The sequence below is a fragment of the Mytilus californianus genome, unplaced genomic scaffold, assembly GCF_021869535.1.
Source record: "Mytilus californianus isolate M0D057914Y unplaced genomic scaffold, xbMytCali1.0.p SCAF_1, whole genome shotgun sequence".
Lineage (NCBI taxonomy): Eukaryota > Metazoa > Mollusca > Bivalvia > Mytilida > Mytilidae > Mytilus > Mytilus californianus.
Genome location: NW_026262581.1, coordinates 2,958,958 through 2,981,319, shown reverse-complemented (window position 1 = coordinate 2,981,319; position 22,362 = coordinate 2,958,958). Strand labels below are relative to the sequence as shown.

At 31.8% G+C, this 22,362-nt stretch overlaps 1 protein-coding gene across 1 annotated transcript; it reads right to left on the bottom strand.

The window, feature by feature from the left end:
• Window positions 1-5,854: 5,854 nt before the first annotated feature.
• On the bottom strand, window positions 5,855-22,050 carry LOC127732021 (acid sphingomyelinase-like phosphodiesterase 3b). The gene is made up of 6 exons (XM_052241085.1): window positions 21,904-22,050; window positions 18,337-18,547; window positions 17,310-17,557; window positions 16,299-16,462; window positions 14,312-14,492; window positions 5,855-10,931 (listed from the first exon to the last, which is right to left on the bottom strand). The coding sequence occupies exons 1-6, from the start codon at window positions 21,965-21,967 to the stop codon at window positions 10,288-10,290; spliced, it is 1,512 nt and encodes a 503-aa protein (XP_052097045.1). The 5' UTR covers window positions 21,968-22,050; the 3' UTR covers window positions 5,855-10,287.
• Window positions 22,051-22,362: the final 312 nt, after the last annotated feature.

Sequence of the window (22,362 nt, the reverse complement as noted above, 5' to 3'; positions counted from 1 at the left end):
AATTATTTTTAAATAATTGACACCGAAGAACACGATTTATTAACAACATCTTCGTATAATACCATCTTATATTAGTATCGTTGTGCAAATCTCTAGACTTATATAATTTTTTTCCTTATCTGCACAGTATCGTCTATTCTAGACGATCCGGTACATAGTAAATTTGCTGGTTGGTCCTTTTTATAGACTTCTATATATATATATATATAAACAAGTCTAAATTGAAAACAACGTTCAAACCTATGATTGCGTTGGATAAAAACCGCAATTTTTATACGAGTGCATGCAAAACAAATTTCTTGTTAGAGGGGTCTAAATACAGCACAAACAACATTTTCCAAAAGACCAAAAAAGTGAAAAAGTATATTTTAACAAAACGCATTTGACTAACAGGTCGAACAACAAATGTTCTTAAACCCTAACATAATAAATACACTTTCACAAACGCTGTGTGTATTATCCGTTTAATTATTATTTGAAATTGCGATAAAAAAAACAACACTATTGCAACAGTTTTCTGCTTTTATTGACACACATTATTGTTTTTTTTCATAGATTTAATTCACTTTTTGGGTGTTTTTCGGTGTTCGGTGGTGTTCGGCGGTGAAAAGACTGACCCCGGCCACTTTGGCCAACCGTTCTTTTCTTGTTGTTAAGTTCTTACATTGAGCGGGCACAAGTACCTTACTTGCAAATCTAAGTGTTTTCTCTTCTCCATCTTGCACTTTACTAAGTTCAGATCCTATGGTGTCACCAGAAACGTCTGTATCATATGTATACGTACCATGTGACCTAGGATAGTGTAATATGACCGCATCAACTAAACTCTTCTCCAAAGTATTAAATGCTCGTTAGTGTTGTTATTGCCAAATACAAAGTTCTTTCAGTCTTGCAATCTGATGGAGAGGTAATGCTATGTCGGTATGTGATCCCGTGTGTAATTCGTGAAACATGGAAGGACTCTACGTGTTTCGTACTCTTTGGATTTCAGAATTTACTTTAACCCTTTCGGTACTAAACATCTTTTCACGGAATTTAACTTCTAGCTGAAAAAGACTACGCTCTTCTGGCTTCAGTTTCAAGTTGTACTTCCAAAATCTGTCTGATACATGCTTTAAGTTTTCCAAATCGTTGTTAAAACTCCCCCACCTAGTACTAAAACGTCATCAAGATAGGCCAGGCACTCCGTCCATGTTAGTAATTGCAAAACAAGATGTATCACACTACTTAATGTAGCAGGAATTTTACGCAGACCAAAAGCGAATTCTATTTTTTTCAGCCTGGTCGTACTTTTTAATGAAAGCTGTCTTGTGTCTCCCTTTCGTCATTTTATAGCTGCCATTATCATACGGTCATGTCCAATGATGACTAATATACATTTCCACCACGTGAATCTGAGCAAGATTCAATGTTTGGAATGGGAAAAGCGTCTTTTATAGTCAATTTGTTTAGTGAACGATAATCAACACAGTACCTCAAACTGAAATTCGGGTCATTTTTTTTATTCTGGTTTATATCTTTTGAAATAATATGTCCAACATTCACCAAACGTAGCCCGAGAATACCAATGGAAAAAATGAAGACCCTTACAGATTTATTTGTCATTAGATCAAAGTCAATACCTATTTTCCATCATTAAAGATAAATCGCCAGCAGACTCTAGTCTAAATCTCTAAAACAAAATTTACCTGACTAAAAAGTTTTCTTATACTAAAAATTCGTAAGGGTTCCGCGGAACCCAGTGTCTCGCCTACTTTTGCTGTTGTCTGTTTTCAGTGTGATAGGGGAATGCAAATAATAGATTTACAGTTAATGAAATAAAACGTTTGAAATGTATGAAAAAAGTTATGCTTGTAAAAAATGAATACATCTATAGATTGTCTGGAAGACAATATCGCAGGCTCAACAAAAATGGGGAAAAAAATATTAAAAATTTTCCTCTATAGATACTATCTTTTGATTGTAAGAAGCTTCTTTCCAAGTTTGGTAAAAATCCAGGATGGTTTATGAATCTAAAAAATGTTTTAAAAACTTTAACTGCAGAATGTATGTAATGTTAACTGGAAGAAAAACTAAGTCCATTTATAAGTAATACATGGAAAAACAGGAAATAAATTTTTACAAAATCTCCTTCTAGATACTAGCTTTTGATCATAAACAAGCTCCATATGATGAAGACATAATCTTTCAATCAGTTTAATTGAGGTCTGGAGCTGGCATGTCAGTAACTGCTAGTAGTCCTTTATTCATTTATGTATCATTGTCATTTTGCTTAGTTTCTTTTGTTACCTATTCTGACATCGGACTCAGACTTCTTTTAAACTGAGTTTTACTGTGCGTATTGCTATGTGTTTCTTTATTCTACATTGGCTAGAGGTATAAGGAGGGGGGGGTTGAGATCCCACAAAACATGTTTAACTCCGCCGCATTTTTGCGCCTGTCCCAAGTCAGGAGCCTCTGGTCTTTGTTAGTCTTGTATGTTTTTTATTTTAGTTCATTTATATGTTTTGGAGTTTAGTGTGACGTCCATTTTCACTGAACTAGTACACAATTTTATTTAGGGGCCAGCTGAGGACCACCTCCGGGTGCGGGATTTTCTCGCTGCGTTGAAGACCCATTCGTGATCTTCGACTGTTGTCTGCTCTTTGGTCGGGTTGTTGTCTCTTTGACAAATTCCCCATTTTCAATTTTATTCTGTCCAAGTTTGGTACAAATCCAGGATAGTTTAAGAAAGTTATTAATGTAAAAAAACTAAGTCCATTTATAAGTAAAATACGGATAAACAGGATTTTTTTTACAAACTTTACTTCTGGATATTATCTTATGATCATAAACAAGCTTCTGTCCAAGTTTGGTAGAAATCCAGGATAGTTGAAGAAAGTTATTAAAATTTAAAAAACTTTAACCACAGAGTGCATATTTGTGGACGCCGCTGACGATGATGACGACGACGCCGCCGACGGAATGTAGGATCGCTATGTCTCGCTTTTGCGACAAAAGTCGCAGGCTGGACAAAAATTAAGGTCACAACTCATTCAAATGGATGTTTTTAATTTTAAAACCAGGATGGCCACTACCAATTAACATAGTTTCAATTGAAAACTAAGGAATATACAGGATTATTTAAATACAACCCACACAAAGTTAAGCGTAAATGACAGAAGTTGCCTTGCTAGCTAGAAATGCATTCTGTGAACTCATAACTTAGTTATGCTTTCATTATAGCAACTCTTTACTTATTGAGTGTAAGAACCTCCTCCTACAGTTTCAACACACATCCTGGAAATGCCACAGAACGATTGCACATGTATTGAAGTTTTGCATCCTATATTATGAAATTGTTAGGAATTTATCAGCAAAACTACGTGTGTAATCAACTCGAACCTCCTACAGTTTTCATTCAAGATCCCTGTTATTTCACAGAAGATTATACACATATGGAAGTTGTGCAGTAGCACCAACTATTATGGATTTTTTTTAAAGATGTTTGACCTATCCTGAGAACTTGTAAAAGTGAGACGAAAGATACCAGAGGGACAGTCAAACTCATAGATCGAAAACAAACTGACAACGCCATGGCCAAAAATAAAAAGACAAACAGACAAATAATAGTACAGATGACACAACATAGAAAACTAAAGACTAGGCAATACGAACCCCACCAAAAACTGGGGGTGATCTCAGGTGCTGTAAGATTTTTCAGCAAAACATACACTCTTAATATTTCAAAATTTGTGTAATCAACTGTTTATAAATTTCAACCCGGATCTTGCAACGTGACAGTAAATTTATCACATATTGAAGTTGTGCACCCGCTTTTATGAATGGAATTGTTTAAAGGTTTGTTTCTCATTCTTCCAGACATGGGAACATTGACATTTTTTCATCCTTGAAACTTCACAAAAAAAATGGCATGTCCTTTGAAGTTGTTTATCTCCCTTTATGTGCTTGTTTGAAAGTTTTGTGTCCCATTTTATTATATTTTGTGTTTATATATATATTTGAATGGTTATCATAGACCATTCTCAATTGTGCTAGAAACATTTAGTGCAACCCTGGCCATTTTAGTCTTTGAAAGTTTTCCTGGGTGTTTTAACATAAATCCGTCAACGGCAGGATGCTTACACAGGCACGTTTTCATTATATTTGAAATTCAGGATGAATTCTTGCCTCACAAAATATGGTCTGTATTAATTTGAAGTCTTTCTTTCATTGTGTGTCCCCATTGATGGAGGGAGATATTTTGTTCAGAAACCCTTTTCATCTTTTTTCTTCTCATACAAAAGAGGAGCGAAAGATACCAGAGGGACAGTCAAACTCATAGATCGAAAATAAACTGACAACGCCATGGCCAAAAAACAAAAAGACAAACAGACAAGTACTAGTACACAAGGCACAACATAGAAAACTAAAGACTAAGCAACACGCACCCCACCAAAAACTGGGGGTGATCTCAGGTGCTCCGGAATGGTAAGCAGATCTTGCTCCACATGTGGCACCCGTCGTGTTGCTCATGTTATTACAAATCCGGTAAATAGTCTAATTCGGTAGGTCATATTCGTGGTGAAAAAGGAAGTGGATTGTTATTACGACATAAGGAACATATCCGATATCATCTGTGAAACGGTTACTCCATAACGGTCAACCAACCTTGCCCACGCCAAAACTTTAAAAATATGGATATTGACCTTAGATTTTGCATGAAAGTATTTTACCATTAGATGTTGTCGCATATTAGCAGGACATTTATGTGATTTCGACAATTATAAAAATGGACCAGACTCAAATGGGCATGCTGCATTGAAGAAATGATCTGAGCAATTGATTATAGGAAATGTGAAACATGTGATTAATCTTTTAACAACTCCATAATAGAATGACTGCAAAAGGCTTTAAATTTCGCTGTGGAGTCTCAAGGATATGGGTTGAAAACTGAAGGAAAAGTTTATTACACAAACACAAAATTTGCAGAGTCTTGAAAATTTGCTGAAAAAAATTACTACGTTTCCAAGTCTGGAAAAAGGTACAAATTTCCTCAAACACTTCTAAAAAAGCAGTCGCACAACTTCAATATGTGTGCAATCTTTCTGTGAAGTTTCATAGATCTGGGTTGAAAACTGTAAAAGAAGTTGTTTGTACAAAATGGATATCTACTTCTCCCTGCTGGCCTGTCCCACCCTCCCCCTGACATTACCATACTTTAAACGTGTATTTTGCAAGCCATCTAAAATAAGACATTTTAGATACGTGTATTGCCTTAGCTTGAATACACCTGTGTCTCCATTACACTAACATCACTATTCAACTTTAGACATCACACCAATCTAGTGTTGATTCCACAGTAAAACTATAAATATTAAGACCCCCAGATTAATTGGCGGAAGGCCTTAGTGATCACCTTGTCTCCGGTTGTGTATGTATGTCCATCTGTCCATGACAATGACCCTTGTGGAAGCAACTCCTCTCAATATGTTTTGTACAACACTGCACTATACACACAATTTAATTTAACATTTACAGATGATGGGGACATTTCACTATTGTGTAGCAATTTGGTATCAATTTATATGCTCTTCATTTCAGAGGGATTCCAAACCCTGAAGTCATATTGTTAACAGTTTTTAATAGCTTTTCTATACTGGTAGTTCCATTTGAATGTAGCTACCACAAGTGGAACATATCCATAGTTATCTGTGATACAGATATTCCAAAACGGTCAACTGTGATGATAGCATTCCTAAAACTAAGAGAAATTTACACTGGAAGTAACCATCTGATCTATAGTCTGTTAACATTTGATTTTTGGCAACACCTGAACTTTATGCTAACTGAATCAATTGTTGCTAAAAAGTGCTTTGATAAATCTAATGATTTAATTTTATTAAATAAATATGATAATCTCATCACAAATAATCATTACAATACATAATATAGACATTACAGTATTTAACAAAAAACGGTGGGCCATTTTTACATTTACAAGGTAAAATGCACCTCAAACAGTCTATTTCTTATATTATCACCAGAATACAAAAATTTTCAAAAAACTTTGGTAAATTAATAAAACTTAAAAAATTGATTAATATTTCATATTCAAGTTCCTCCTGGAGGATGATTCTGTAATGTATTAGTTTTAAGTATACTCTCCTTGTTTGTGAAGTAGTAGCTAACATTTCTAAACCAGTATCATATTAATGACAATTGTTATATAAAGTGTTAAAATTAGTCAACAGCTATGTTTGAGAAGAAAAAAATTTAACCAGATGTATATATATGCATTATTCAAATTATAATAAACAGCTGCACCATGAGCGCATGATATGCCCGTAGCATTTTCAAAGAATAAAGTTCAATCACTTCTCAACGTCATATCAGAAATTTATGAAAATCAAAAGGGAGCTTTTGTCAATAGATTTAAATAATTCACCAAAGTTTCATGAGAACTGCTGAAAGCATTTTTGAGGTATTGTCCGAAAACTGGAAAATCCCCCCTTTTTTTATGAATAAAACACCATAACTCGGAAACGTAAAATCTGAAATTTATAAAATTCGAAAGGGAGCTTACATCAATAGATATAAACAATTCACCAAAGTTTCATGAGAACTGCTAAATGCATTTTGGAGTTATTGTCCGAAAACTGTAAACTGGCCCTTTTTTTTAATGAATAAAACCCCATAACTCAGAAATGTAATTTCTAAAGTTTATGAAAATGGAAAAGGAGCTCATGTCAATAGATATAAACAATTCACCAAAATTTCTTGCAAATTGGTGAAAGCATTTTGGAGTTATTGTCCGAAAACTGGAAAATCCCCCTTTTTTAATGAATAAAACCTCACAACTCAGAAAAGTAAAATCTGAAATTTATAAAAAACGAAAGGGAGCTCACGTAAATAGATATAGACAATTCACCAAAGTTTTATGCAAATTGGTTAAAGCATTTTTGAGTTAATGTCCGACATGTTGACAATGGACGACGGACAACGGTATACCATAATACATCCCGTAAACGGAAGTATAAAAAGGATACAATTACAGGTAATCAATACATTTTTTCATCACAAGAACTTTTCAAATGAAATTAAATATTTTCTTTACTCTTCAAAACCTCTCAGTGATGATTTGGAAAGAAAATGTTTTTACACGATAAAAAATAATCCTTCTTGAGCTTCACACTACTGTCAAATAACAGATGATTAGAGAAATACTGCTGATCTATAAAAACATTTATGCATACATCTAACGAAGCCCCTTGCCACTATTGAAATAGTTTTTGCTTTTACATTAATACCCTTAACAGAGACACTTGTGAGCTGTGTGTTGTGAGCTTGATTAAATATGGATGGTTGTTATGTACATGACATCATAGTTTATTTCTTTAGATCTAAAATTTTAAAGATAATAATAACAGAACATTCAGTATAATAAATTAGATAACAAATAGCGGAGAGGGTGATAGAGCAGATTGTTACCCTTAAAAAAACATTTTCAACTATGGCTTCGACTTGGTTGACAATGTTTTCTCTGGGTAATAATCTGCTCTTTCACCCTCTCAACTATGTGACATTTATATACCATATGCTTTCAATTTGTAAAAAAAAAAAACCAGGTGGAGATCCAGGATTTTGAAAAGGGGGGCCTGGCAAGCAAATGTTTGAAGTGATCCTAAATTTCTTGTAAAAAGTCTATGCATTTATCATATATGAAGCTCCATAAAGAGGCCTGCCCCCCAAAAAAAATATCTGCCTCTGCAACCTATTTGTATAAAAACAACCGATGATGATATAATTAATAGCTCCACCCACCTAATAAATCACCACTATATTATACATTGTTCATATACTTTGTGTAAACAGTTATGTTATAAAAAATACATATTCTTTTAAGATGAAAAAGTAATTGACATTATATTTATTGTAAATATGAATAAATGATAGAAATATGTTACAATAAATTATCATCCTATGATATGCATGCATAATAATTATTGTTTGATAAATATTTTACAAGTTATCTATTTTGAAATCAAGCATTTTTATTTATAATGCAAATTTCAGCTAAATGAGGTATAATTGATTTCATTTGGAATGATACTGTTTTCATCTAACTAGACAATTCATGCCGAAGTTTTTTGTGTTTAAAGTTTTACTTTCAGATTCAAAATGTATTTTAATATCATATATATTTTTTCCAAGACCTGTAAAAATAAAAAATGAATGCTGTTTTTTTTTTTAATTTATACAAAATGAAAACAAGTGACAATAACATTTTAGCATTTAGTACCAAGACATAACACAGTTAAATTCTCTGAACTTGTGTTGAGTACACAGAATCCAGTCCTGAAGAAGATTTGTTCATTTATATAAAATATTAATACTTGTGTTTGTCCTCCTGGCTAGTGACTTCTTTTAACCTCTCTCCCTTGTTTTGTATATATTGTAAATAGTTTTGTTGTTATCTCTGTACTGATGTCATGCATTGGCTTTATCAGAATAAAGATATATATATAAGCAAGAAGTGCTTCATTTGCACAGTGCATAATATAATGTTATAGACTAGAGTATATAAATTTGTGATAAATATAAAAAAATGTTATACTGATTTAAAAAAATCAAATCTGGAATTTCAAGACATTTCTTTGCAGTTAAAATGTGATTTTCAATAATTATATCCAAAGCTTCTTAATTTAAAATAAAATTCTAAAATATGATTAACACTGCAATCTTGAATGGACACATATATTTTACAATAAATAAGTTTCCACATAAGTCATAACATGTAAATATAAATATTATTTTAAGACTGCCTGCCCATTTATGAATGTTGTGACTTTCAACATTCACAGTAAACCAGACACTAAGTTATGGTATTCAATCCAGATTTTGTTAACTTTTATATTTAAAGAATGCATTTTAATATTTTTTGTTATTGAAATCAATTTAAATGTATATAAGGACAATAAGGTCAAGTTACAATAAAGAGGTCTTGTGACAGATTTCTATATGATTTTGCATACACTATCGGCATGTTAAACTTGATTATCCTGCATCATTAAAACAAATATTTACCTGGCAACTACATACCACTTTTCTTTAGAAAAATCTATGTTCTAGGTTTTTAGTAAAGAGTTTTTGAAGTAAGTTTGATGTGGTTTCCAAATATTTTAAATGTATTCTATGCAAATGTATATCTTTTTAAAGGATTTTCACTTAAACATATTTTATCAGGTAAAACAGTAAACTGAACTATATTTTTTTCATTTTCAGTATAAGTTACACATGTCATGTCAAAATTGTATGCAAAATCTTACAAGCATTTGATATTCCCCATTTACTATTCATCGAGCTCAAAGCTACAATACCTCACCATTGAAATAATTGTCACATGTTAAGTGTATTGTTGGTTTTGACACCATTCAGTCATACTTATGTATGACATGTATATCAAGACAATTTCCATATCTTTAAGATTTATTTTTTTTACCATTATCAGTAGAGATTTTTTATACTTTTTTCCTATTGAATGAATTTCTTTAAAAGGCTCAAGTAGATTTTTAGGAATTTAAAATTTTGATGTCTTCCTTCAATTAACATGACATTTCTTTAGCAATTCATAAAATATAGAATAAATATTGTAAATATAATGTACACAAAATAAATGGTTAAAAACAAGCAAACCAAAAAGCTCTAAGACTTAGTATTATTACTGTAAATTCAGATATTATTGCGTGGTTTTCATTAATGCGAATAATGAAACTGGGTGAGTTTTGCAATAAAAAAAAACTTGTATTTTGATATCTGATACATTAATCTGTATGCAGATTTTCCTGAAATCGCAATAATTAATCCCACATTTTTGTCCATCCTTCAAAAATCCCAATAATAAATGCACGCAATAATTTCTGAATTTACAGTATTGCAAAAATTCGATGGGATAGACTTCGTAAAAATATAAACTTCCATTTTATTTTTCTATAGCATTTTCTGAAATCCCAATAATTAATCTCACATTTGTGTTGGTTGTTCAACAATCACAAATAAACACAGCAATCTAATGTACTTGAATGAGCTGTCATAATAAAAACTAAAAAAACTTAATTAAGTTTGTTTTACTAGTTCTTCACATTTTTAATCACATCATCTTTGACATTGCAAAATAAAAAAAATAATAGAGCACCATTTGATCTTTTGGCAGTATTTAAAATATGCCCAATACATATACATGAATTGGGTTAATCATAAATTCACAACTTTATAATCACTCTATAAAAGGTAAAAAGGTGGGTTTTTTCAATTTATTGGACCTTTGCCAACTGGTGATGAAAATCTTGAATATTGATGAGGAATAAAAACAGTATGTTTTTTAATACAGATAATGGCAACAATAACTGCCAATACAAAGACAGTCCCTGCAAGTGTGCAAATAACAATAACCATATAACGGGGCACATGTCTTTTAGGTTGTGGGGTAGTATGGGGATGGGAATGTGGTTGTGGATGAAAAGATGGTTCTGGTTTATTTAAACAATCATTGAAGTCACTTATCCTCAGTTCTGTTATAGAACAAACATGGACTCTCTTGCATGTGTCATTGCAGTCAGGATTCATATTCTGGCTGACTGAATTATACTGGAGGTACTTCTTGAAAAGTTGTGGATTATTCCTAAATGATTGAGCTGCCTGCATGTAATCCACTGGGTTTAAGCTTGTTAATCCATAATCTTTCTTGGCATCATATTCCTTTGTCCAGTTGTCTTTATTGGTTGTAATGACTGCAGACAAGTTAAGGAAATACTGGTGGTAGTCTAGTATTTCTCCAGTTTCTCTTGTATATTCATAAAGCCTTATTGATGGGTTGTTGGCACCCACACCTGGTAGAGTACTTTTCCATGGAGTTACTGCTGGACTAAGAAACAACATTCCTGAAGGAGTTCCTAGAAAATAAATAGGTATTTTTAAATTAGATCTCTGCTTTGGTTTTATTATATTGTCGGTTTGCTGTTTCATTGACATACATGACTTCTTCAGCTTACTATTTGGAAGAATTTTTCATAATTGACATCATTGTGGTGATTTTCAAGGTGTTGCACAGATTTGCTATACTTTTTTTTATAAAGTTATGTGAAACAATACATATATGAACAAGAGGCTCATGAGAGCCTGGTATCGCTCACCTGTAATTTCAGTTTCAGGCATTTGACTTATTTGTAGATCTTACTTTGCTGAACAATTTTGTCATTTACACTTTCTCTCTTTCTATAAAAATATTAAAGATGATACATAACCCAAAACTGTAAAATTTCCTAAAAATTAACTATTCCTGGACAGTAACCCAATAATAAGTTGTCCTATTGGTCTAAAGATTACTTGACAGGTAGATCTAAACCTGTTTCACACTTTCACCTATGTCAGTTTTGCTCTTACTGCTTTAGTTTTTGAGATGAAAGCCAAAAAGTTCATTTGACCCCATGTTCTATTTTTAGAAACTGCCGCCATGTTTTTAAATGGATCAAATCCCCGAATACAATCTATAAACTAGATAACCTAAGGACATTCAATTAAAGTTTTTAAGTATTTTGCCAAGTAGTTTCAGAAAAGAAGATTTTTGAAAAAGTAATTAGACTTTCACAAAAAATGTATCACAAAAAACGTTTTAAGGGCAATAACTCTTTAAAGGGTCAATTGACTATTTTGATCATGTTGACTTATTTGTAGATCTTACTTAGATGAACATTTACTGCCATTTATACTTTCTCTCTATCTATTATAATATTAAAGAAAATAAATTTAAACTTAAACAGTAAAATTTAATAAAAATAAACTATTTCCAACAGTAACCCAACAATGGGTTGTCGAATTTGTCTGAAAATTTCATAACAGATAGATCATGACCCATTTATCACTTTATCTCCATTTCACTTTTGCTCTAGCTGCTGTAGTTTTTGAGATATAAGCCAAAAACTGCTTTTGTCTCTTTGCTCTATTTTTAGCCATGATGGCCATGTTTGTTGATGGATCAAAACTACAGATACAATTTATAAACTGGCCAAGTAGTTTCAGAGAAGAAAATTTTTGAAAAAGTAATAGACTTGCACGAAAAAATGTAAAAAATAAACGTTTCAAGGGCAATAACTCCTTAAGGAGTCAATTGACTATTTTGATCATTTGACTTATTTGTAGATCCTACTTAGCTGAACATTTTTGCCATTTACACTTTCTCTTTATCTATTATAATATTAAAGATAATAACAAAAAAACAGTAAAATTTCATAAAAATAAACTATTTCGGACAGTATCCCTACAATGGGTGGTCCAATTGGTCTGAAAAGTTCATGGTAGATAGATCTTGACTTATTCATCACTTTAAGTCCATGTCACTTTTGCTCGAACTGCTATAGTTTTTGAGATAAAAGCCAAAAACTGCATTTGACGGATATGTTCTATTTTTAGCCATAGCAGCCATGTTTGTTAATGGATCAAAACATTGGATACAATTTATAAACCAGTAAACCCTAAGGAACATTCAGTTAAAGTTTAGAAGTATTGGGCCCAGTAGTTTCAGAGGAGAAGATTTTTAAATGTTAGCAAACATGATGAACAAATTGTGTAAAATTGTCTTTAAAGGGCAATAACTCCTTAAGGGGTCAATTGACAATTTTGGTCATATTAACTTTTTTGTAGATCTTACTTTGCTGAACATTTTTGCAGTTTACAGTTCAATAATATTCAAGATAATAACCAATAAATTGCTTCGCTGAGCGCAGCTGTATACGACCGCAGATGTCCAACCCTGAAAAGTTGGGGCCAAAATGGACACAACATTCATGCTTGAAACAGGTCTGAATTTGGATTGTAATTAAATTTTTGACACATAATAGGTTTCTGACACAGAATAACTGTAGTCAAAGAACTTCAAATTGGTTATATGATTAGAATTTATATTCAATTGTTTGCTTTTGTGCAATACACTATGCGAATTGACCCCCCCCCCCCCCCAAAAAATTTTTTACCCCGTTTATATGGGTTTGTGCAATACACTATGCTGTTGAATGTTAAACCCCAAAAAAAAAATATTTGAAGAAATTTTCTTTTAATTTCTGAAATCTGAAATGAGAAAGATTGTCCCCCTCCAATTTTTTTCACCTCCTCCCTTTCCCTTATTCCAAAAAATAATTCTTTCCCTCAAGTTATGGTCAGTATCTCAGACAATCATCATTTCTTAATACATAATTTACAAGCAGTCTAATCAAACATTGTTATTTAAATTGATTTTGATTTGGATTTGGATTACCTCCCTTACACTGCTTTTAAATTGTCTCAATTGTCCTTTAACCAGAAAAACCCTTGTTTTTCCCCTTTTTTTGCCCCTAATTCCTAAATGGTTTGAGCCATAACCCCCTAAAGTCAATCCTAACCATCCCTTTGTAGTATGGAAACTTGTGGAGAAAATTTCAGAGAGATTCATATACTTTAACACAAGTTATTGTCTGGAAACTACAAAAATGCTTATTTGGGCCCTAATTCCTAAACAGTTGGGACCATAACCCCCAAAATCAATCCCAACCTTCCTTTAGTGGTTATAAACCTTGTGTTAAAATTTTATTGATTTCTATTTACTTATACTAAAGTTATCATCCAGAAACCATCTGTCTTCGGACGATGCTGACGACGACAACGTGATACCAATATACGACAAAAAAATTTTAAATTTATGCGGTCATAAAAAAACTGCAAAATTTCCTTAAAATTACCAATTTAGTGGCAGCAACCCAACAACAACTGGGTTGTTCAGTACGTCTGAAAATTTCAGGGCTGATAGATCTTGACCTATAGAACATTTTTACCCCAGTCAGATTTGCTCTAAATACTTTAGTTTTTGAGATATAAGCCAAAAACTGCATTTAAAGTTTGAAAGTATTTGGCCCAGTAGTTTCAGAGGAGAAGATTCTTGAAATAGTTTACGACGACCATGACAGACGACGAACGACGACAGATGCCAAGTGATGGCATAAGCTCACATGGGGCCCTTCACACCCAGGTGAGCTAAAAAGGGGGAATTGTTTAGTACTAAAAAAAAAGAAGTTTAAACTATGTCAAATGTAAATTTACCTGTCCCAATAAGGTGCAGTGTCAGTGGTTGTTCTTTTTTTGTCTTTTATTTTCTATGAAACCGAGTGACATTTGATGGCTGATCTTTGGTATTCTCTGCTTAATTAGTCGACAACTTTTCTAAACATAGAGTGATTTAAAGCTAAAAGTGAAAAAATGACAAGACAAATCTAAATCTTAAGGCTTTAAGAAGATGTAACTTTACCACTACTGTCTTTAAGGATTCTAAAACTATCTGTATGTTCATGTCCATAAATCTGTGCTGATATAATCCCACTGTACTGGGATACTAAGTGGACATATTTCTCATTGAAATTATTACTGAACCACATTAATCCTGATGACAACTCAAACAAACCTGGTGGAATGTGAGATATTATAATCACCTGAAATAAACCAATAATGACTGAAACAAACTGGTCGAACTTAAATAAAATAGAAAAAATAAATAATTTGGGTATCAACATACTGTCCTATGAAGTTTGCACCCACAAATTGACAAACATTGGTAGGAAGAAAAGGAGATGTATGATGTAACATTTTAATTTTATGGGTTATCTCAAGGATTTATATATAAATCCTTGGTTATTTCTAATGATATTCTAAAGCTGATGAAAATAAAAGACGTATGGAAGTATTTGGACCTACAGTCAAGATAATTTAGAAGCAGATTAAATGGTTTGGTGTGAATGACTTGAAAAATGGATTATTAAACTTAATTTTTGAATTGTTAAAACAAAAAAGCACAATTTTATTTTAATTGTGGATTCATAATACATTTTCAGAATACTTATATTTCATTATCTTATGCAAATGACACAAAAGCACTTCAAAACAACAGTAAATGTAATTGCTATTTTTCAACATCATAAACTATTTTATTATTTTTAAGTCTATTTAATGAGGCAAAAAATTATAAATTCCTCTTTCAAAACCTTCTTTGTAAATATTCGTGACATAAACATATAATAAAATCATGAACCAGTTAAATCAAACAGATAAAATAGTAAAACAGATCTGTTTACTTAACAAATATCACCTAATACCATTAATAGGATGTTTTCATTTTATCATCTAAACAAGATAAGCTAATTTCACATATTTTCTTTTTTTATGACATTTAAAATGATTGCTTGATACTAAATATAATGATACTAAATCAAATAGCTGGGTTGTAATATTAATGAAAGGCTATATAAATTGTAATGACTCTAGTATTTAATATGCTTTACGAAGAATCTATTTGAATGATAATAGAGAAAGGTGATATTCCTACAAATTAGCAAAACTATGAAAACTTCATAGTCTTCTAGTTGATATATGCTACAAACAAGGCCTTTAAAAAAATTGGGTTCCTTCCATCAAGAAGGCTGCTGAAAACTTTTTTACTTCCTAAAAATTCTGAAAACAATTCTTGAAATGTGTACACAAAGTTAGGAGCTCTTCTTCATTGTATATACATGTACAATGTACAAACATTCAAGAGAGCTAATGAATCTCAGCAAAATTTTGAACTTTAACCTGCCTAATAATAATATAGAGGGACTACAAGCAAAGCTCACAAAATTATACCCCTGCCCGTTGCAAAGTCCATGCTTTTGGTAAAGGAAACCCCTAAAAATAATTGAGACCAAACACATAATAGGAGGTGCACAATAACATTATATGGGGAAGATTCTGTGGAAATTTCCTTAAATTCTGATTAGCATGATTAGTGGATTAGGGGAAGGGGGATAAAGTGTATACTGTAGTGTGCACATAATTTATAATTTGTTGTAAGAAACTGCGGAAATTATCGGAATATCCTGAACAAAAAAATGAGAAGTATACAAGAGCAATATATGGTTAGGATTGTGAGAAATTTAAATAAATTGTAATAAGGGATTTAGGGGGAGAAGCAGACACAAATGGGTACTAAAGAGTCCAGATATGACAAACTCCATGTCATTCCAAAGTAAACCTCAATAATCAGTCAGGTGAAGAAATGGAAATAAGAGGTGCAAAAGTACATTATTGAGTAAGATTCTGTGAATATTTCTTAAATTCTGCAAAGCAGTTCAGGAGCTGTTGTACATACAAAAAAGGAACAGAAGAGCACCCTCTTTAGACAGCAGGAGTATAATAATGCCTAAAATGTAAGTAGGTCATAACACGAATTCTACTTCAAGAACTTAACAGATGTGTAATTTTACCTTTTTTTGACTGGTCTGAGCTTGTTTTAACTGTTTCTCTAACCATTTTAACTGACCAGAAGGATCAGTACTATTTTGAGTCAGTGGATTAAAGCCATAGTACAAGTTGGTGTTAAGTCCAAGGACTAATAAATTTGAATTTATCAAACTGCTATAGTATCCACCTGTAAGTAAAGAAATGACAAAAGCAATTTAAATGATATATTTGAGTTTTAGAATCATAAGTATATATATATTTCATATATGATAAGGACAGCAATTCTAATGTATCACACAAATTTAAATAAATGTGGTGTTTTAACTTAACCAGAACACCCTCAAACAAAAAGGAGAATACATCTTTTTGGACAACTTGAATTTGAATGTACAAAGTATGTATCACAAACTACTTATATCATAAATCTATTGAGTAATATCCTCCAGTTATTCAGAGTAAGTCGAATATCAGTAATAATACCTCTGATGTTTGTATTGCATAGTTGCTTAAGGCCTACAGACTTCTTGCATGTCAGGTGAAAACTGCTGAAGTTAACTCATTTCAGAACTTCTCATTTATATTTACATATTATGATCATGATGAGCAAAAACCTTTCCTCAACAGATTATTTTTGCAAGTTTCCTGTACATGTATAACGATGTTGATGTGAGTGAAACACCTTTGTAGAGGTAATCAATTTAAACAAAAATAAAGTATAAAATAACCATTTTATCAACTATTCCAGTTATGACATCAAGATGTTTCTGTGCTGAAATGATAAGACTATATAGAGTTAAAGATCAGCAATAAAAGCATTGGTCCTTCGTTTTTCATTTTTCCATGTGCATGTAGTGATTTTGTGTCATGAATTGATAGTGTCACCAAACTCTTCCTTTTCCATTATATTCATATCATTTTTTCAAAGTATTGAAGAATTCTACCATATTTTTGCAATGTCTATCCTCCTACCACATACAACGTTTTACTATCCCCTTGAAATCCTCTTTTTTCTTATTTCACTGTCTACTATTTACCTGTTTTAAATAATGTTGACTCATTCTCTCCAAGTAGCTTTGACCACTGACTTACAGACAGAATATCTGAGTAGTAAGACGTAGCACCAGGTGGAAAGGCATCTTTTGGGTACTCATCATGGTTGCCTAAAACTGGGTATATAGATGTGTTTGGGAATACCTTCAGCAGCTGTTCAGTCACATTGCCAATGTTGTAGTATACTTTAACCTGATTAAGTTCACTGTCATTGACATGAGGAACACTGTCACTTTAATTAAATTATAATTTCAAAAATAAATTTTATAAAACATTTCACTTTTGGAAACAATTATATCTCAAAATTTAAGAAGATCAATATATTAAATGAAATATAAGTCTGTATTTCATACATATTTATTGGTATTAACTGTTATTTCTTTTTTTTTTCTTTTATCTACTAGTATACAGTTTTTTTCAGTAGTATTTGAACTATGAAATTAGGTTCAATGGAAAACAGACATATGCCAAACAACATATTCAGAACATAAGGCATCTGTATATATATGATAATTAAGTATCCAGGTCTTGCTTCTAAAGTATGAAGCTTTATACAATGAGCTAATGCCAATATGCCAAATTAGCATCATGGTCGCTTTCTCAAATTCTGCAAGATTCGTCCCAGGCAAGACAAAAAAAATCAACAATGTAATACCTACAAAGTCACAGAATCATGACAATGATAAGGAAAAAGTAAAATAACAAAAATACTGAACTCAAAGGAAAATTCCAAACAGAAAGTCCCTTATCAAATGGCAAAATCAAAAGCTCAAACACATCAAAAGAAGGGGAGGTAATCACCATATAAATTCTATAAAATAACTATTTCATTTTACTTTTTTATGTAAAAATTATTGGAAGTTAAATTTTGAGTGAAAATAAAAAGGAATCATTATAGTGCCATGTATAACTCTGAATTGTTAAAATAATTTTGGATGCGTTTTAGCTTAATTGTATGCAAAATATTGTAAATGTCTATGACATCTTTTATTTAAACTTAAATTAACCTACCCAGTCCAAAAAATAAAATCTGGATTTGGATGAATTTTCTGCATTGCATTTATAGCTGAAATGATGAGTTTCATTGGTGAATCACAGAGATAGTTTCCATAGATACTGTTGCTATGACTTTTTCCTCCGTCAGAATGGCACATTGTATTTGGATCTCCATTTGTACTGTAGTTGGCATCATAATGGAAATCTGTCACTTGCCAAAAGTACCCTGAAATAAAAGGTATGTATAATTCTGCAGAAAAGCCAAAACAAAAAGTGATTTTTTTTTGTCTAGTTGCAAATATTTCAAAACTCTGGACAAATAATGAATATGGAAAAGTAAGTTAAGTGGGTTTTTTTAGTGCATCATGGGAATATAATCTTGAAGGACATGGAGTTATAGATATGATGTCCTAGACTTTGGAAAAAATATTACAACATTAATGTTAATATTAACAGTAACAGATTAGGCAGAACTGCCTCCCAAGAATGGCCGTCTATTCATTTGAAATGCTTCAATAGTTTTTGAAGCAATTACATCAACTGGTAGAATATCCCAATCATGTATAGTGTGTTGTGAAAATTGTAACAAAATGATCTTACATTTATGCTTGAAAATTATGCCCAAGGGTATTTGTCCTGAAAACAGTAAAAAAAAAACATAATAAACATATTTCTTCAAATCCTCAGGGCTAGAAATAGTTTAAAATGTAGTTTAGACCACAGGGCTAGAGTAATAATATTTAGTCTAGCCCTGACGAAGAAAGCCTAGCCCTAAATCACCGATGAGGGTCTAGAAGCTACCTGAACCTGCAAGGGGGGTTTGGGAGCATGTCCCCCCCCCCCCCCCCGAAAATTTTTCATAATTACATGCAAAATCCTCCAATCGGAGTATATATTTTAAATGTTAAAATGATGTCTCATAAAAGCCTATTTTTGGGGTCAAGAAAATAAATAAAAAGAAAATTGTCAAAATAATTATATTTTATTGATTGTTTTTCTTTTTTGTTATTTTAAATCACCCATGCAATTTACACATTTATGCATGTTGAAATCCAGAAACTATTTGATTAATTATTTCAGGCATAAGTATGTAACAGATTTCCGGTGAAGGGACAGCACCAATTACCATACATGTACCTATTATTTCATTTATTTGTTTATATTTTACCATCAAATACAAACTCAATGTTTTCTAAATAGTTTCAACAGATGTATTAAAACATTGACTGGTAGAGCATTGACTTTGAAGTTTAATATGTCAAAATTATCATCATAATCATAGGCTCATTCAACAGCACATAACAGTCAGGATTCTACTTCGTCAAAATTATCTCCCCATTACGCCATCTAATTTTTATAATCGTAAAAATGGATGCCATTGTAGTGATGACACGCTGTCAATTTAGCTCTTGAAAACCGATAAATTTTTTCACATAGCATCACATTCCTTATATGCCAGTTGTATTTTAAAAGACAAATGTATCTACTAACTATTGAGCATCATTTAATGTACTTTTATGCATTTGGTCAACTTAAAACTATTGTCTGATCAGTTGTCAGGGGGAATTTTCGAAAGTTCAAAAATATTTTTAAAAATTCTAATTAAATATTTCGTGGAAGGGCAGACTAAAAATTTTCAGAGGTTGAAGACTAAATACCCTAGATAACACACACAAAAAATGAAGTTTTTTTGAAGTTATGCATTTTTAAGATCCACTTAAAAAGACTGTCGTTAAGTACTTTTGGTAAAAATTTGTTATTCGAACACACCTACTCTGTTGTTATGACTCATTAGAAAGGTATTTCACTTGACCCATATATTTCATTTTTTAGTACTGTAAATTTTTAATGTTATTATATCAACCTAAAGCCTAAATATATAAAAATAATAGAATCTGAAGTGAGATGATGTATCAAATATTTTTCTTTTATGCATTTTCAAGACAGAATAGTCAACTCAAACACCCCTGAACATAAAAAAGGTGTACATGACTTTCACTTTTCGATGAAATTATTGCCCATTTTGGGGATTTTTTCCCAAAAAATTGTCACCGGGGGCAGAAATGCAAATCAATGCTTTAAAAAGATCAATCTATTATCTTTCTTTGTAATTTTTTTCGGCGGAATTTATGCTTATGCACAAAAAAGATCCACATGTATTTGCACCTACCACAATCAACTGTTTTGTGAAAATTTGTCTATAATTTAAAAGTTTACAAATATCTCGAAGCTCCATGCCATAATTCAAGTACAAACACATACATAAGATGCATAAAATCCTAAATTAGGCACATTCATTAAACTTTTAGAGCCCATAGAAACAGATGTAAACAGTTCAAATTTACCAACTTGGCCTTTTTTCCCTTCTCTAACAAAGAGTTCCATTTCTTTTGTTTAATTTCAACTGGGTTTCCACCTGTTAATAGAGCATTATTAAACTAATAAGTAACCTTGAACTTGATCATAGTTAAATAAGCTCTTTAATATTTAAAAGAAAAGATAATATTATATAAAACATTGATAAGACCAGGAAATTTTATATAAAGATAGAACACCGTGTGGAACAGAATTTCCAGAAATTGATAATCGTAAATTGACTAGACACACGGTCTATGATGAAACAACTAAGCCTAAACCGAGTGCAATTCTTCTAGTCTCTGGCTATCGGTCCTGCATTAATTTTGAACCCTGAATCCTTAAATTTTGAAAGTTTGTATCATATCACCATGACGCCTTCTGTAAGTAAGAGAAAGAAGTTTGAGTACTTTTAATACTTTTCGTAACACAAATTTCTTACATCTAGAATGAACTAAGTTGCTCTCATCTGCACTTTTCCAACAGAATTTATATCATTTTTTAAATGCAGGTACCATATGGCATTTACATATTTCAAATGTGGTCATAAATGTGCAATATACATGTATATACAAGGGGTGAGCCAATGATTTCTCTTGTAAAGCTGATCTTTTTTGCTGTTTACAGTTTCTAGAATGAACATCGAGCGTACACAGTATTAAGTTCTGTTAAGAATTTTGGGGAGAAATGTCGTCAAAATTCATTTTCTGACATCATATCTGTCATTATTACTTCATTCCTTTCTTCGTTTCAATTTAAGGAATCTTACAATATATGGTATATTAGTATTCAAGTTTGTAACTATTCTTTAGGTTCAAAGGTCATGAAGGTTGTTTGGAAAACTCTCTTTGACATTATCATATTTTAATGAGGGATATATATGTCTTTAGCACAGTCTGTCAACAAGGGCCCTAGCTTCGCCAAAAGGTTAATTAAACCAATAATACTATTATTGGATTTATTAATTTCACTTGAAATACAAAAAATGTATGCTGTTAAATTAATGTCCTTTTGAAAAATAATTCCAACATGTCCAAGATCCTTTCGTTGTTCATTTTCAGTGACATCTGTTTTATTCATATTATCAACATTTTCAATATTATTTCTTCCACAATGGATGCGCTTACACTAATTGGCATTAAATTTCATATCCCATGACCAGTTGTAGAGTGCAACAAGATCATTTTGTAAGATGTGCATAATGTCCCCTTCTTGTTGCATATATACCTTTGTTAACAACATTGCTGCTGACATATGTAAAGCAAGCAAGATAAATGATAAGGAACTGCATGGTCACATCAGGAAATATTTCTTTGTTCAGGAAGTTATTAGATCGCTTTTTGACGACTTTAACTTTTAGTTTCACTTTCTCTTTCAAAGTCCAAAACAAAAGACTTTTAATGACTTTATTTGTAAAACTTTAAAAAGGGGAGGTAATAACAAATGGCGTAAACGTAAACTCGTACCTTTGCTAACACGTACCCAACAGCGTAAACTACAACAGTGTTCCGTTTCACAATAACAAGCTTGTGTAACCAAGAATTTAAATACAGTATAAATCCTTGAAGAAACATTAGCCAGGTTTTATCTTATTTCATTGAACACTTATACAGTCATTACACCAGATGACTTTTTAGCGTGATGATGATATAAGTATCTTAGAATCCATTGGCGTAGCTTACGTTG